General features: G+C 48.3%; 1 protein-coding gene and 1 pseudogene across 3 annotated transcripts in view; both read left to right on the top strand.

Moving 5' to 3' along the window:
- Window positions 1-15,629, top strand: part of SNX33 (sorting nexin 33) — a 43,458-nt gene that overhangs the window by 5,160 nt on the left and 22,669 nt on the right. For 2 of the 3 annotated variants that reach the window (XM_016210570.2, XM_087824126.1), the window contains one exon: window positions 3,114-6,706. The exons of the other annotated variant lie outside the window; for it this stretch is intronic. In XM_016210570.2, the coding sequence (XP_016066056.1) occupies window positions 3,114-3,367 (254 nt within the window). In that variant the 3' untranslated portion in view covers window positions 3,368-6,706. Of the gene's footprint in view, window positions 1-3,113; window positions 6,707-15,629 lie in introns of those variants that run through there. 3 annotated transcript variants of the gene reach the window in all.
- LOC107535200 (proton-coupled zinc antiporter SLC30A5 pseudogene) lies at window positions 10,197-14,584 on the top strand (annotated as a pseudogene).

Genomic DNA, 15,629 nt, shown 5'->3' with positions numbered 1-15,629 from the left:
TCCCCTCAGTGTTTACTTTAGTAAAATGGGAGATGGAGTCTGGTTGGTACTGAAATGAGGATCACTAGCCTGTCTGCCCACTAGCCCAGCCTCTGGACCTCAGTCCAAACCAGGGCAGTCTTGGGGAGAGTTAAGAGGGCCCTAATAATAGTTACCCAGGGACAACAAGGGGAAACAGTGACTGCCCTTACCTGAGAGCCAGGGCTCTGTCCTAAGACTCATCACACCCAAGCCAGGAAGGTTGGTCTGGTCCCCTCTATTTTACAGATGAGGTGCAGTGGGATGGTCAGCAGAGCAGGAATTGGAGCCCAAGTGTGTCTGACTTCATTGCCCAGGCAGTGTCCACTGTGCCTGACAGATGGGGGAAGGAGGGATGGCTGCTTGTCCTAGATGAGTTAGGAGGGGAAGGAAAAAGGAAGGAGGCTTGATGTTCTAGTGCTAACTTAGCTGCAATCCCTGATGTGCTAGAGGCAGGCTCAGGACCACAGAGCATGCACAGAGGGGCTCCTAGATTGGCCAAGGCCAACTGGTCTTTGCAGGCCAGGCACCTGCCTGGGGAACAGGTGGGTCCTCTGTTCTGGGCCTTCTCTCTACCACCCCTCCTAGGCTTCCATAAACAAAGAGAATCATTGCCATGAGCCACCACTAGCTGGTTCTTGCTGTGACTAAAAAGCAGTTTGCACACAATTGCACATAGTATCTTTAACTCTTACTTGGTCAGGTGTGGTCCTAAATACTTTATACATATTAGTTCAACCAAACCTCAACTACAGTAGAGGGTAGATACTCTTCTTATCCTATTTTACAGATGTGGAAAATAAAGCTATGAGCAATTGTCAGCAGCATTGTATCTAGTCCAACCTGCCCCCTTTGATGTGAGGAGACCTGCAGACTAGGCAAGGGCAGTGGCTTGCTGGAGGTGACACAGTTGGGACCAGGACTCAGACCTCCTGTCCCCAACCTGGGGCAGATGATAACAACCTCCAAGAAGTGGGGATAAGACTGATTAAGGATTATGCCTGGGACCATGGAGCTCTGAAACCACAACCCTCCTTTCCCTATTCCTAGGATCCAGCCTGCAGGACAATTACCAAGGCAGGAGGCTCCCCTGGGTCTTCAGCTCTCAGGTTGAGTCCAGAGTGGAATGTAGGGGGAATGCTGGACAGGCCTGGGCCCTGACTCCCTGCTGGTCTCTGGGCACTTCAGTATTAGCTGGTCCAGGCCCCAGATCTGAGTCATAGAGTGGACAGGTGACGGAGAACAGGGTGGGGCCTCTAGCTCCCTCTTGCCCCTGTGGCCTTTGTCCCCCATCCCTGGCTCCTTGCCTGTCTCTTTGTTTTTGGATACCTAGCAATTGCAATAGATTCATTTCTATTATTTGGGCCTCACTCTCATCAACAAAAGGGGCCTTTTCTTTCTCCAAGGCTAATGGGCAAGAAGTGCCCTTTTGAGTAGTTGGGATAGAACAGGAATGTGGCAGAAGGACTGAGTGGGCTGGGAGCTGGTGACTTCAGAGTTCTTTTGAGTGCTGTGTGAGTAGCCCTGGAGACTGTCCAAGCTTGAGTCTGTGTGCCCCAAATACCAGTATTAGCCAATAAGCTATGCATTTGTTTACTTATATGGGTGCTAAAGGGCCCCAGAGTTATTTCCAGGATATGGAGCCCTGGGCCTGGCATATAGTAAATGCTCAATAAATGTATATTGAATGCATCAAACAATTTGAGGGTAAAAAGAATACATTTTGAAGGCCCTTGAGAAGCTTCCTTAAAAAAGAAATGGGAAGTATGGATAATAAGCCTGTTATTTGTGTGTAGTGGATCCTTTTGAAGTACTCAGGAGTGTGCTTTCCTCGATGCCAACCCTTCCCATCTCCTTATTCTTCTTTGTACAGTGGATTCCCTACAGCTCTGTAGGAGTGAGTACCAGGCACTGGCAAACTGCCTCCCCCACTCAGCAACTGCCCCTGCTGGCTTCAATGCAGAATTAGTCAAGTACCTATTAATTCAGAACTGGAATCCATTCACCAAATTTTTTGTTGATTCATTCAGATTCTTCCAAATTGAGTCACCTGCCAGGTTCATCTCCTGCCCTCCATCTGTCATCTGGTTATTACAATCGCCTCCTCTGGTCCCCTGGGAGCTAGAGTGAGGAGGGGCCAGGGTCTGTCTGTGGGGGAGACACACACAAAAGAAAACTCCAGGTGGCCTTTGAGGCCCTTGTTTTAGAATCAACCGTGTGATGGGGGTGGGAAGCATTGTTCCTGGGAGCACTGAGGGAGGCTCCTGGTGTACCTGATAGGAGGCATTGAATTATGCATAGGGTTCTAGGGGACAGAGAGGCGAAGTTAGGAAAGAGCAGAGTGAGTCTGATGAACATGAAGTCAGTGTGGAATGGGTGCAGTGACCAGCTCTCAGAGAGCCTCATGAATGAATGGGTGTGGATCTTGATCTGAAGACAGAAGGGAGCCAGGGAAAGCTTGGAACTCTGGGAGCCCAGCTTGGCTGCTCTTCAGGTGCTATGGAGAACCTCTCAGAGGCTGGGACTGAGGTGGGAGGCCCTTGGGGGCCTGTTGTAGTTGTCCAGTGAGGAACAGGTTGAATCAGCTCACTGGACATGTATCAGGATCTGCTGTCGGCTAGGCTTTGTTCTGTGTGCTAGAAATATTGAACTCACAGCCCATAGGGAGACAGTCAGAGAAACTGCAGGGTGGTAAGAGCTGTGGGAGAGGGAAACCCAGGGTACCTGAGAGCATTGGGAGGCACCTAATGCAGTGGGGGGTGCAGAGGAAGCTTTCTGGAGGAGGTAATGTCTGAGCTGAATTAGGATATCCTGGCTCTGGAATGTAGCTAGCAGAACTGTGACTGCTTGGGCGTGGGTTGCTCATGGTGCCATAGGTTTGGAGGGAAAATGGTGTATCTGGTTTAGGTGAGGGTTGGGGACATGCTGGTGGAGGACCCAGTACCTCGACCAGGGGTCTGGAGTTCCACAAGCAAGGCCTGAGTCGAGCTGATGAGGGTACTCTCTGCCCTTGAGGGTACTACTGGAGGGTTTAGGGAACAAACTGGGGAAACCAGAGCCCTAACCTCCCTTGTCTTCTGCTCTGCCTATGCCAGGCGCTTTTGCCAAGGTCAAGGAGAGCCAACGCATGAGTGATGAGGGCCGCATGGCTCAGGATGAAGCAGATGGCATTCGCAGGCGCTGCCGTGTGGTGGGCTTCGCCCTGCAGGCTGAAATGAACCACTTCCACCAGCGCCGTGAACTCGACTTCAAGCACATGATGCAGAGCTACCTGCGCCAGCAGATCCTCTTCTACCAGCGGGTAGGCCAGCAGCTGGAGAAGACGCTGCGCATGTACGACAACCTCTGACCTTGAGTACCTGGCCCCACCCCACCTTTGGCCTGGTCACTGCAGTATACTCTGGTTTATAGACCTCCTGCACCAGCAGTAGCTGGGGGTGGGCTCTGGAACAGTCATGGGTACGCCTGGGGAAGTCCACCCCTTAAGAGGTGGGGCACAGCAGGGACGAGAATGAGACCAGGAATCCTGCCGGCTGAGGCCTGGGCCACAGGTCGGGCAGTCACTTGAGGCCAGGCCAGAGTCTTAGCCAACTGTAGAGCCTCTAGCGCTTGTGCACCTGGCCACCGCCCCCTCATTCTCTCAGCAGATACTGGGGCCTTCTGGGGCCCTGGGTCAGATGCTGAATACCCAGGCTTGTGACACACCTGCCCTCAGGGTGTCCCCAGTCAAGGTGGGGATCAGACAGAAATAGATGGGGTAATGCAGAATGACCCATGGTAAACAAGGGTTTCCTGAAAGCTCATAGAGAGGACCACTCATTCTGCAGGTCAGGAAAGACTCCATAGAGTAGCTGACATTCCAGTGGTGTTTTGAAGAATGACAAGGACCTGCCAGATAGTAAAGGAGGAAAGTAGATGGGGAGGACATTTGGAAGAGAGGGACAGCATGGGCAAAGGTGTGGCGGCATCTCTCCTTCACCTTTTCCCCAAGCAAGTTTGCTACCCTACCTTTGTGGGGAAGGATCTTCCTTGCTCCCAAGTCTCTGTCCCACCGCAGGGTGTTGCAGGCCAACAGCCTCCTGACTCCCTTCACCTGCTAAACCCCCAACACCCCTTGGTTAGGGGACCATGCAGCATCTTTTCCTTGGGCTCAAGGTGCTAAGACAAGTCACCAACTCCAGGGTCCTGGTTCTATCTTTCTGGAGGGGCCACCCAAAAGGTACCAGATATTTGAGTTCACCAGCAATAGCTCCTTACACTTCAGCAGGCTTAGACCCCAGTCTCCTAAGGTCTTTGGCAATATGAATCCCAGAATCCTTCCTGGTGCACAGTGGGAAACCCAGGGGGAAAAGAGAGATTGGCTTACCCACCGCCCCAGGGACCCTGGGCCCACCCGCCATGGCCAGCCTCACTTTGATGCCCACCTGGGTCCTGGCCAGTTGTGCTGTCTCCCACCCATGTTTATGTCCTCAAGGGGGCTACTCATTCCTCCCAGGCCAGGGCATGGTCCAGCAGCAGGTTGGGTGGAACTGCCAGGTGCCACTGCTAGCCCCTTCCAGGAGGTCATGGCCATTCCTGGCTGCTGCTGCTTGAGTATTTTTTCTTGTTTTCTTGATAAACTTTTTATAATTAAGATAACAAAAACATGACTTTTTAATTTAGATCTGAGAAGGGATAAGGGTGGGGGAAGGATAGAACCCTAGTTGTCCCTGCGGTCATGGTAGGTACAAAATTTGCCCTAGAACCTCAGTAGTTGGGGAGGGCTGTGCTGGTGGGAGGTGCTATCTAGGGATCTAGAGGTGGCCAAGAACCCCAGCTGGATGCACATCCTTCCCAGACGGTTCTCAATCTCATTTCATAAGCAGTGGAGAACTGCCAGGGGTTTGGCTGTGCTGCTCTGATCTAGGGCTGAGGGTTGCATGAGAAAGGGATAGGAGACCATGTTCCAGGACAGTCTGACTGATGGGGTTCCTCTCCTTAGGGCGGCCCCAGTCCAGGGGAAGGGGGTAGAGCTCAGAAACTGTGTCCTTTCTTAGGCAGTCCTGGGTTCCCAGCCATATGGTGGCTTCCATGTTGAAAACTGAGGAGGATGCCTCAGCCCTGCCCTTGGGGGTGCCCTAGGCAGGATGAACAGGAATCTTGAACAGGATGAAAAAGAGAAGTGTGGTGAAACCACTGTGTTCTTTCAGGGCAATGGGGACTTGGTGGAGGGAGGAGTGCCCTGGTCCAGGCATCCAGGGAGGCTTTGGCCGGGCCAGGGGCTAGGGTAAGTGAGATGAGAAAAGGGATGGCAGGTGCAGTGGGGGAGGGGGCAGCAAGGGCTCCCCATTCAGGGCAGAATGTCCTCAGAGGAACTTCTGGAATGGGCCCTTGACCCTGAGTCAAAATTAGGTCATATTTGGGACTTCCTGTGGAATTTTTCCCTCCCTCCTCCCTGCTCTCCTTCCTTCATATCCAGCCCTTCTGAGGACCTTCCCCCTTAATTTCTTCTCAGCTTTGACCTCTAGATAGCCTCCTGCAGAGAGCAATCTGACCACAGCAAGGGGGCTAGGAGTGGGTTGGGGGTGGGTGGCAACTTCTTGAGGCCAGTCTGGGTAGGGTAGGAATGCTCTTCTTAACCCACAGTGCCTGGAAAGTCCCCATTCATGCTTCTTACCCTGGGTCTGCCCTCTTGTGTCATTTCCTTGTGTCCCTGTACCTCCTATTCTCAGGGTAAGGGAGTTGGCCTGACACCAGGTCAGCTTGGACCTAGGAGAAGAACCCGAAATATGAAGTCTTGGGATGGACTAGGCCTACTCCAGGCATCCTGAGGTCTCTAGGCTGAGATAGCGTGTCTGTGGTGGGACTGAGAATGTCATAGCCCCTCTCCCCGGTTTTTTCTTTTTTTTCTCTTTTTTTCTATCTATGTGTGGGATGGGGTGTTGGAATTTGAGATCTGTTGGGGCTAGCCAGAACCCTTTTCTGCAGGGGACTGGAGGAATGGTGTGGGGGAATATCCTGGTACCTGACCTCAGTCACATGCCAGGCACATGTTCCAGACTGAGCTGGGCCCAGCTGTCTCCAGTTCCCTCCTTCATTTTGCTCTGAGGGAGATGAGAAACAAGGCTTCTCTTTCTGCCCTGGGCAACTATAAGGACCTGTGGGTGGGGGACCCCTGATACCCAGTCTTGGCCCAGACCAGGAAAGGAGTCTATTTTGTGGCCACATGTGGGGTGTTGGGGAGGTAGGTGGTTCTCTTGAGAATCCTGCATCTTGCTGCCTCTTGGACAGAGGAGGAATGTGAACCACTGTGCCATGGCTGGAGCAGAGCCAGGCCTGGGGGAGACAGGTGGTCCTAAGCCCAGTTTCCCACCACCCCTCCATCCTATGGCACAGCCATACAGTCATCCACACATCCACTTGGTCCCAGACACTGTTACCCAATCCAAAGCAGATATAACCACACAGCCACGCAACTTCCCCACAGGCATGTATGCCACTCCTGGTCACATACACATGTATGCATGGTCATGTGCTCCCACAATTGCACTTCTATCCATGGTACCACACACTGTCACACATTCATGGCCATGTCCACAATTAGCCTTGTCCACATATGTCATCTGTTCACAGCGTCAGTCTCAGCTATGTCATCACTCAGAACCATACCACAGTCTCATACGCACAGTCACCCTCACACAGTGATACACACATACTGCCACAAAGTCACATGTGAACATAACAAAGGTGTCACACACAAGTAGCTGCACCTGTACTACCTTCTGGAGGAGTCAGCTGGGATCATCCATCGCCCAACACCACCACATTCAGTTCTTGATTGCACAGACAAGGAACTTGAGGTCTAGTGAGGGGTGGCAGCTGGCTGTATCACCCAGTGTGCCAGGGGATGCTTTGGGCCAGAGTTCAGCTCCTGGTATGCTCTGTGGCCTGGCCTTGTACACACCTGGCCCAGTCTCTAGGCTGCCTTTGAAGGCCTCTGGCTAAAGCCACCAAACAAAGCTCCAGGCATCTCCCATCTCTTGAGCCAGAGCTGAGGCTGCTGCATCCACAAGAGCCAGTATGCAGTGGGTAGAGCCCAGGCCTTGGGCTGGAGGAACATTCCTGCACCATCTCCCCAAACAAGTGAGAACTGGGCCCGCCCTGCTGTCTGCCGCTGACTCAGACCTCCAGGAGCCAAGCCTGCTTGGCTCCCTGCCACCCCTCTGCAAACCTGCTTCCCCACCAATTCGGCCCCTGTACCTCTCTCCACTGGCCAGGGCAGAAAGAGTCAGTTAGCCATAGCAAAAAGACCATGGGGAACAATAAAAATTCACCTCACCAGAGAGAGCTCAGAAAGGCTGATTTTGAAATGCCTCTTCGGAGCTCTATGTAGCTTAACACAAATCTTTTTTCCTTGGGTTTTGTTTTGTCAAAGCCTAATGCAGCCCAGTCTGTTTAAAAAGCAGTGTCTCACGCAGCTGAGGCCTCCTTGGTCCGTACAGCAGCCTTGCTAGGCAACATTATTCCATTTCATGGGCAAGAGACCAAGACTTGGCCAGAGGGAGGCTAGGACCTGCCTGCCTAGGATCACAGGATGAGTCTGAGGCCTCTGGACTTGAACCCAGCTCTCTGGCTTTATTCCTTAAAGTCACATGAATTAACTCACTTAGGTTCAAAGGAAGAGGAGGTGGCAGATTTCCACTCCAGAAATGGGAAAGAATGGGAGATGGTGAACCCAGCTGCTGAAATGTGAAGGGGGTTGAGGGTGGGTGGGTCCCTACAGTCCCCAAGGATGAAGAGGCTGATGAGGGCATGGCACTGCAGCATCTGAGGTGACTCGGGGACTGCATAACAGATGAATGTGTGAGGAGCATCACTTCAGTTTTCTATAACTGACCTGAATTCCTCTCTTGCTTTTTCATTCCCCCACATGGTAGAAAATTAATCTCAAATCAATATGGGGACCCTTTCTTTCCTGAGGGATGCATCTATGTTTTGGAGGTGGCACACTTGAATACCATAGGCAGGCTCTGGGCACTTTGAATTTTAAAGGTTGAATCCCACACCCTGTCACACAGTAAATTTTGCCTGCATTCCACATTAAAAGTCATTAATAGCCCTACTTGGTTTGGCTCAGTAGTTAGAGCATTGGCACGTGTACTGAAGGGTCTTGAGTTCGATTTCAGTCAAGGACACATACCTTGGTTGCAGGCTCGATCTCCCGCTCTGGTCAGGGCATGTGCGGGAGGCAACCAATCAATGTCTCTCTCTCACATCAATGTGTCTCTGTCTCTCTCCTACTCTCTAAAAAGCAATAGAAAAAATATCCTCAGGTGAGGACTGAAAAAAGTCATTAATATATACCTATTTGGGTTAGGTTCATTACTACTTAATCTGTTGTCTTATAGATGTTTAATTAAACTTTATTAATTTTGATTTTTGCCTTTTTCTTTTCTTTCTTTTGCCTTTTCTCTAGTCATCTTCCCCTACTTCCTGCCTTCCCACCCCTTGCTCCTTTGATCCCCATTCCTTAGGCCTTTGGGTTTGGACTTTTCTCTGTTTTGGCACTTGGCCCCCTCAGTTGCCCCTGTACCTTGTGGGCCTCAAGGAACCTCAGGGGGGTGACATTGTTCCTTCTGTGACTTGTGGTCCTCTCTGGGGCTATGGTCATCAATCCACAGGTCCCACCTCACACTCAAGCACAAGGAGCTCTGGGGCCTGCTTAGAGGTACTGTGCAATCCTCTGTTATCTGAGATCTGGGGCTTCTACTGTCTCTCAGTGTAAGCAGCACCATGGTGGACACTGGGTGGCCAGTATTTCATAACCACCCTATGTGCAAGGGACCAGGAAATGAGGCCCAGTGAGGCAGGCGCTAGAGCAGCCAAGGCTGGTGTGAGAGTACCCACGCCTGGGCCACCTGTGCTGGGAGGCAAATGGCTGATGCTTGAGGTAGGACCTGGAGTTTGGCTAGAGCCTGTAGGTATCTGGAGTCTCTTCTGAGCTGACCTGAACCCCCTAGTTGCCATTGTGGCAGGAGGGCTCTGGGTAGGGGGAGTAGGAAGCTCCACTAGGCAATCCTGGTGCCCCACAGATGGCAACAAGTCCCTGGCTTCTTTCCCTCCTCTATCCAAAGGCTGAGCCTGAGTGTAAATCCTCCCTTGCATGTACTTGTTTCAGGGATGTTTCTTAACTGCTCCATGCTTCCATGTGTCCATTTATAACAGGAGTTTCAGATGGTTTTTAGGAGGGTTATATATGGGCAAAACTAGTTAGCTGGACAGTGCTTACGCAAGTGCTCAGTAAGGAGCCACAGAGATTGTCACCCTCTGAGCAGAAACTTAGAGCAGGTCTCAAGCCAAGAATATGGGTGCTTCATTTCATCGGTGAGAAAACTGACTCAGTGTGCCCTTCAAGGCCACATACTGGGTAGATGGCAGGTCTGCGCCTGGGACCAGGCCCCCAACCACTCCCAGACTTTCAGCCTTGCCCCATGTTGCCACCTTGTCTCCTTGGGGGAGGACTCTTTGGGGCTTCCTGGCTGTCATAGTATTTGTCAGTCCAGGGCAGGAGGCATCCACTGGGCCACTGGCTGTTACATATTCCATTGCACACAAGATAGCATAGCCCAATACTTATGAGGCAGGCTCACACTTCAGAACTCCCTTGACAGATTCACTGGAGGACCTCAGGCAAGATCACCACTCAGTCTCAGTTTCCCCCAACATCATTCAAGTGATGGTTATCATGATTACACAGGGGCATGAGATCACGAGTGTGGGCATTGCCACTGTCCCAGGTGTACTTTGTCCTCAGTCACAGAGGTCAGTAAGGCAAGGGTGGACCTGAGTGCACAATAGCTACCATTGAGTAGCTACTATGTGCTGGGTATTGGGCTAAGGGTCTTTCGTGAATTATTGCCCACAACAGGTGAGAACTATTGCCAACCTTTTCCAGCAGATGAAGACTCAGAGGCACTGAGTCACCTGTGTGAGGTTGTGCAGATGCTCGATGGTGGATGAGGCTGAGGTCTGCCTGAGTGTGAAGCACTGCCTTTCCTGCTGCACGAGGCTGCCTGTCCATGGCTGGCAGGCTGGGCTGGGGGTGGGGGAAGAGAAAGGGCAGTCATCCTGCAGAGTGAATGCAGGGGTGCTGGGAACAGGGCAAGTGGTGGATATTAGGTGAACATGGTCATGGGCCTTTAAGTCAAGGTGAAAGAGCAGAGAGCTTGGTCTGCAGAGAGCATTGAGCAAATATTTGTTGGGTGATAATTTTCTGTAGGGCCTCAGGCTGGAGTGTAGGAGCAAGATCTGGTTATGGAGGAGGAGACTGGACAGGTGAGACCAAGTCAGGGAGCTGGAGTCAGGGGCCAGGCTCTGGTCTCTGAGAAGAATCTGTCAGGAGCCTCTTTGCTAAAGGAACCAGTATAGGAAGGAGAGTTGCTAGGGAAACATTGGGGTGGAGGTGTCCTGTGAGGGCTGAGGCCGAGGCTCTGACCCTGGGGCTTTGATATAGAAGAGGGTTGGGGCAGGCAGAGGTCAGGTGGTGGTAAGGTCTTTGCCCGCCCCTGGTACCCTGGAATGTATGCATCCAGCTGTGTGGTGGCTGAGTGTGTCTGTGTGCACCTGTGCCTGAGTGTATAGGTCCCCATGGCGGTGCTCTATGCTTGCATTCCTGTGTTCCCCAGCCTGGAAGAGCTACCTGTCACCCCAGAGCTCAAGCCCAGCCTTGGAACCCCAGAGCTCATGCTCAGCTCCTCTCTTTTTCTCACACACCACATCTCATCCATGAGCAAACCTTTGTTAGATCCTCAAAAAGAGATCCCAAATGTGACCCATTTCATCATCTCCCTGCTTGGCCCAAGCCACAACCACACATGCCTAGACTATTACAGCAGCCCCCAAGTTGCCCTTCTGCTCTCTCTCCTGCTCTGTGACAGTCTAACAGGAGCCAGAGTGATCTTTTAAAACCACACTAAATCAAATTGTACCCCTTCCCCGCTTTCCATCTGCAGGGGTTCCTGCCATTTGTAGGATAGATTCCAAACTCCTACTACAGACAAGGCCTCTGTGATCTCAGCTTGGACACACAGCTCCAGGCCCACTGAACTGCTGGCTATTTCTCACATAGGCCAAGCTTTCTGTACCTCAGGGCCTCTGTACTTGCTGTCCCCTCTGTCTAGAATGTTTTTCTTCCCAGATGTCTGTGTGGTTCACACCTCAGTTAATTTAAGTCTTTGTTTACATGTTACCTCCTTGGAGAAGCCTTCTCTGACCAAAGAGTCTTTCTAGCCCTGGCTGGGTAGCTTAGTTTGGTAGAGCATCATCCTGATACGACTAGGTTGCTGTTGGATCCAGGTCAGGGCACATACAAGAATCAACCAACCCCCCGGGTGGGAGTGGCCAGGTCTGCTGCCATGGGAGATTGGCGTGCCTGCGCCTGCTGTTCTGTGGCAGAGGTGACACATGAAGAAACCTCGCCCTAGGGGCAGCAGCGGCAGCTCCTGAGCTCCTGGATGGGGGAGAAATACGATGGGGACATGCTAGCCTGCCTGGGCGCTGGTGTTGGTGGTGCCCTCCAACCAGTGGACGTGCCTAGTTCTCCGGCACCAGCCTCCAGAGCCTCTCTCTCCATGTGCCTGTGGGCTCGCTCACTTGCCAACCTGGACTCCAGGTTTGCTGCTCTGGACACACTTTCCTGGGCCACTGCCCTGGACTCCACTGGGGTGTCCACAGGACCAGTGTCCTCCTCAACCCCCTGATAGCCCTGAACATCCTCCTTGGTTCAGTGCGTGTCCTGGAGCCCTCTGACCTCTCTGTGCTTCCAGGCTGCTTCTAGCTTTCGTTGGCTCATCTGTTTCCTGCTGCAGAGTGAATGCTTTAAAATCAGGAAGGTTCTGCTTGAACCTGTGGTTTTCAGGGCAGATGGTTAACCTTAGAACTGCTTTTTCAGATAGAAGAGGATATTTCTGTTGGTGGTTTCTCTCTAAAATGGTAATTTAGTGACTACTTAACCTTTCTGACATCTTCCTATGTAAATTAGGGGAAGGTATCACTGTTGTATCTTCAGGTGAAGAAACCAAATTACAAACAGCTGAACTTCGATGTTCAGGTTAACACCACACATCAAGAATCCAGCCTGTCATCTAGTTTTCTTTTCCTTTCTCGATTTATTTTATTATTAAATAAGAAATGTGTGCTCATTGTCAAAAAATTCAAACAGTATAGAAATTCAGAGTAAAAAGAGAAAATTCCTTTTTACCCTCCCACCAGTGTCCCTACTATGTTTCACTAAATTTTTGATCATATGATCTCCTAAAAGCAGTTCACATTGTTCAGTTCATTTTTGTATTAAAACTTGGGACTGCATTTCTTATGGTTTTGTTTTAAAAGCCATTTTCTTCTGGAAAAAGTATTACCAAACACCAGTGGATCAAAATATTTAAACAGGCAGTTGCTGGGTGTATCATTTCATTCTTGTGGTTTTTTTGGCCTCTTTGTGGACCACTAAGGACTTTGCTGCTATTTGAACACAGTGATATTGTTGTCATCTCACTACTCAGTGTTTTGTTCACTAGTTCTGGAGGAGCACCAGCAGAGATGAGGAAGGCTGCTTTTTAAAATTATTATTGTGATCTGCCTATTGCTTTTCGACAATGATGATTTGATGGCTAGAGTGGCTTACACAGCCATTGCCTTCTTAGGTGTAGCAGATCACAAGGGTGGAGTATTGTTACTAGTACTGGCTTTGTGTCAAAAAGTTGGTTTTCATACAGCTTCCAGAAAGCTCTCTATAGATGTTGGTGGAGCCAAATGTCTTCAAGCTTTATCCCATGTTATTTCTGTGCTTCTCTTGTGCTCATGGATCATTGTTCGTTCTGTGATAACTGAGAGTAAAATCGAGTCTTGGTTTTCTCTCATTATACCTTTCACAATGGTTATCTTTTTTGTCATGATCCTGGATTTCTATGTCGATACCATTTGTTCAGTCAAGATGGAAATTTCCAAATGTGCCTGCTAGGGACCCTTCGCCATTTTTATTAGTGCTCTACTTTTTGGAAATTTTTTGGATGCATCCAATAACAGACCAGCTTTGGGCTGTAAATGGAGCAGCACACCAGGAGAGCAATGAACGTGTCCTGTCTGGAGGAGTGATAGTGAGCTCTATGTTCTTCATTTTGTCTGCTAACATTTTATCATCTCCCTCTAGGAGAGGACAGAAAGGTACCTAATTGGATATTCTCCTGAAGGAACACCTCTTTATAACTTCATGGGTGATGCTTTTCAGCATAGCTCCCAATTGATCCCTAGGTTTATTAAGGAATCACTAAAAAAATTCTTGAGAATGACTCTAGGCAGATCTTTTACTTCTTGTGTTTGAATCTGCTTTTTACCTTTGTAGAATTATTTATGGTGTGTTTACCAATAGTCTGGCTCTGATTTCAGATGGATTTCACATGCTTTTTGACCGCTCTGCTTTGGTCATGGGACTTTGCTTCCCTAATGATTAGATGGAAAGCACCAGATTTTTTCTTATGGGTATGGCGGAATAGAAATTCTCTCTGGATTTATTAATGGCCTTTTTCTAATGTGAATAGCTTTCTTTGTGTTTATGGAGTCACTGGCTAGATTAATTGATCCTCCAGAATTAGACACACACATGTTAACACCAGTCTCAGTTGGGGGACTGATAGTAAACCTTATTGGTATCTGTGCCTTTAGCCATGCCCTTAACCATACCCAGCTTCTCAAGGAAGTTGTCACTCAACTGATTACATCCATTCACACTATATGCATGGACACAGTGACCATGGGCACTGTTACAGCCATGTATCTGCAAGTGGAGGCATGAATGCTAACAATGAGATACACACTTGACAGTATTGATGTGATTGTATCCACAATTCTTATAGAGCAGTTTGGATGGTTCACTGCTGATCCTCTCTGTTCTATTTTTTTTTTGCTACATTAATATTTCTCAGTGTGGTTTCACTGATTAAATGCCTGATAGGTTTTACTACTTTTTTAAAAAATTTATCTTTATTGTTGAAAGTATTACAGATCTTCCCCCCCCCCCACTGACCCCTTCCACCCTGCACCTGAGACTGCCACCAGAATATGAAAAAGAATTACATCTTGCTTTAGAAATGATACAGAAAATTGAAGAGTTAATATCATACCAGGACGCTCATTTTTGGCATCATTCTACCAGTATTGTGGCAGGAACAATTCATATACAGGTGACATCTGATGTGCTGGTACAGCAGGTTACAGGAATACTTAAAAATGCTGCAGTAAACAATTTAACAATTCAAGTGGAAAAAGAGGCATACTTTCAACATATGTCTGGCCTAAGTACTAGATTCCATGATGTCCTGGCTATGACAAAACAAATGGAGTCCATGAAATAGGATTAGGATAGTACTTACATCATGTGAGATAACTGGGAATTACTCCTGGAATATGAACAATGAAGATTAAATGGCTGCATAGTTAGAGTATTGCCAGAAGGAAGAAACGTTTGCTCATATTTGAAACAAAGTTTAAAGTTCCCTATTAGATCAAGGAATCTTTCTTAAAGGAAATTTAAGCATAGAATGAACCATTCATTGTTCAAGTAAAATCATCATTTGAATTATGTGTATAACAAGAATCTTGACATTTTAGTGAACACGGTGTATCACATCATCTTTGAAAATGAACATATATAATGATGGAATTGAGTGAAGACCAACATTACTTCTGTTTACTTTCTGTTAGAAAACATCTCCATTGTAAATAATGTATCTACATGTTTATTACAGACTCAAATGAAATATTTTAGTCAATTTTTTTGCATAGGCCTAGGATAAAAAAAGAATGAAAGTTCTATATTTATGGATTTTCTGTATATAAAAGTAGTTTCTAATTATAACTTAAATCCATTAAGTAAAACCTGTATTCACACTTTAAATGTAAGGAAATTACTTGAGAGAAACTTCAACCACTGATAGGAGACAAGCAGTGAGAACAGGGAAATATAACATTACAGTTTTTGATGTATTACAAAAACCAACCACTCTAAAATAATTTTTTAAACTTTTGATAAAAAAAAAGAATCAACCAATGAATGCATGGATAAGTGGAACAACAAATTGATGTCTCTCCCCCCCCCAATATCAGTACCAATAAAAATTTTTTTCTAAAAGCAAAGAGTTCAGGTTGCGGGCTCATCCCTGGTAGAAGGTCATGTAGGAGGCAGCTGATCGATGTTGTGCTCTTGTATTGATGTCTCTCTCTCTCTCTCCCTCCCTTCTCTCTAAAAATAAAAATATTTAAAAAACAACAAAGAGTTTTTCTAGTCTTAGTCTTCTGCCCCTGTACCCTGCCTTATTTCTCCTCATTTTACTTATTACCAACTCACAATTATATACACATATGTATTTAGCCTTTTATTATGGAAAGTTTCAAACATATATAGCAATAGAGAAATTAATTCAGTACAGTGGTTCCCCATGTGTCATACTTCAGCTTCAACAGTTATCAACCCTGGGCCGATAGTTTACTCCCCCACATCCCTTGCTTCCCACAGACTCCACATATCACACAATCTCATATGTAAACACTTCAGTACAAAAGCGAGATTTTACGTGTAT

The sequence above is a fragment of the Miniopterus natalensis genome, chromosome 1 (genome assembly GCF_054644295.1).
Source record: "Miniopterus natalensis isolate mMinNat1 chromosome 1, mMinNat1.hap1, whole genome shotgun sequence".
NCBI classification, from domain to species: Eukaryota; Metazoa; Chordata; class Mammalia; order Chiroptera; family Miniopteridae; genus Miniopterus; species Miniopterus natalensis.
This window is presented reverse-complemented; position numbering and strand designations above follow the sequence as displayed.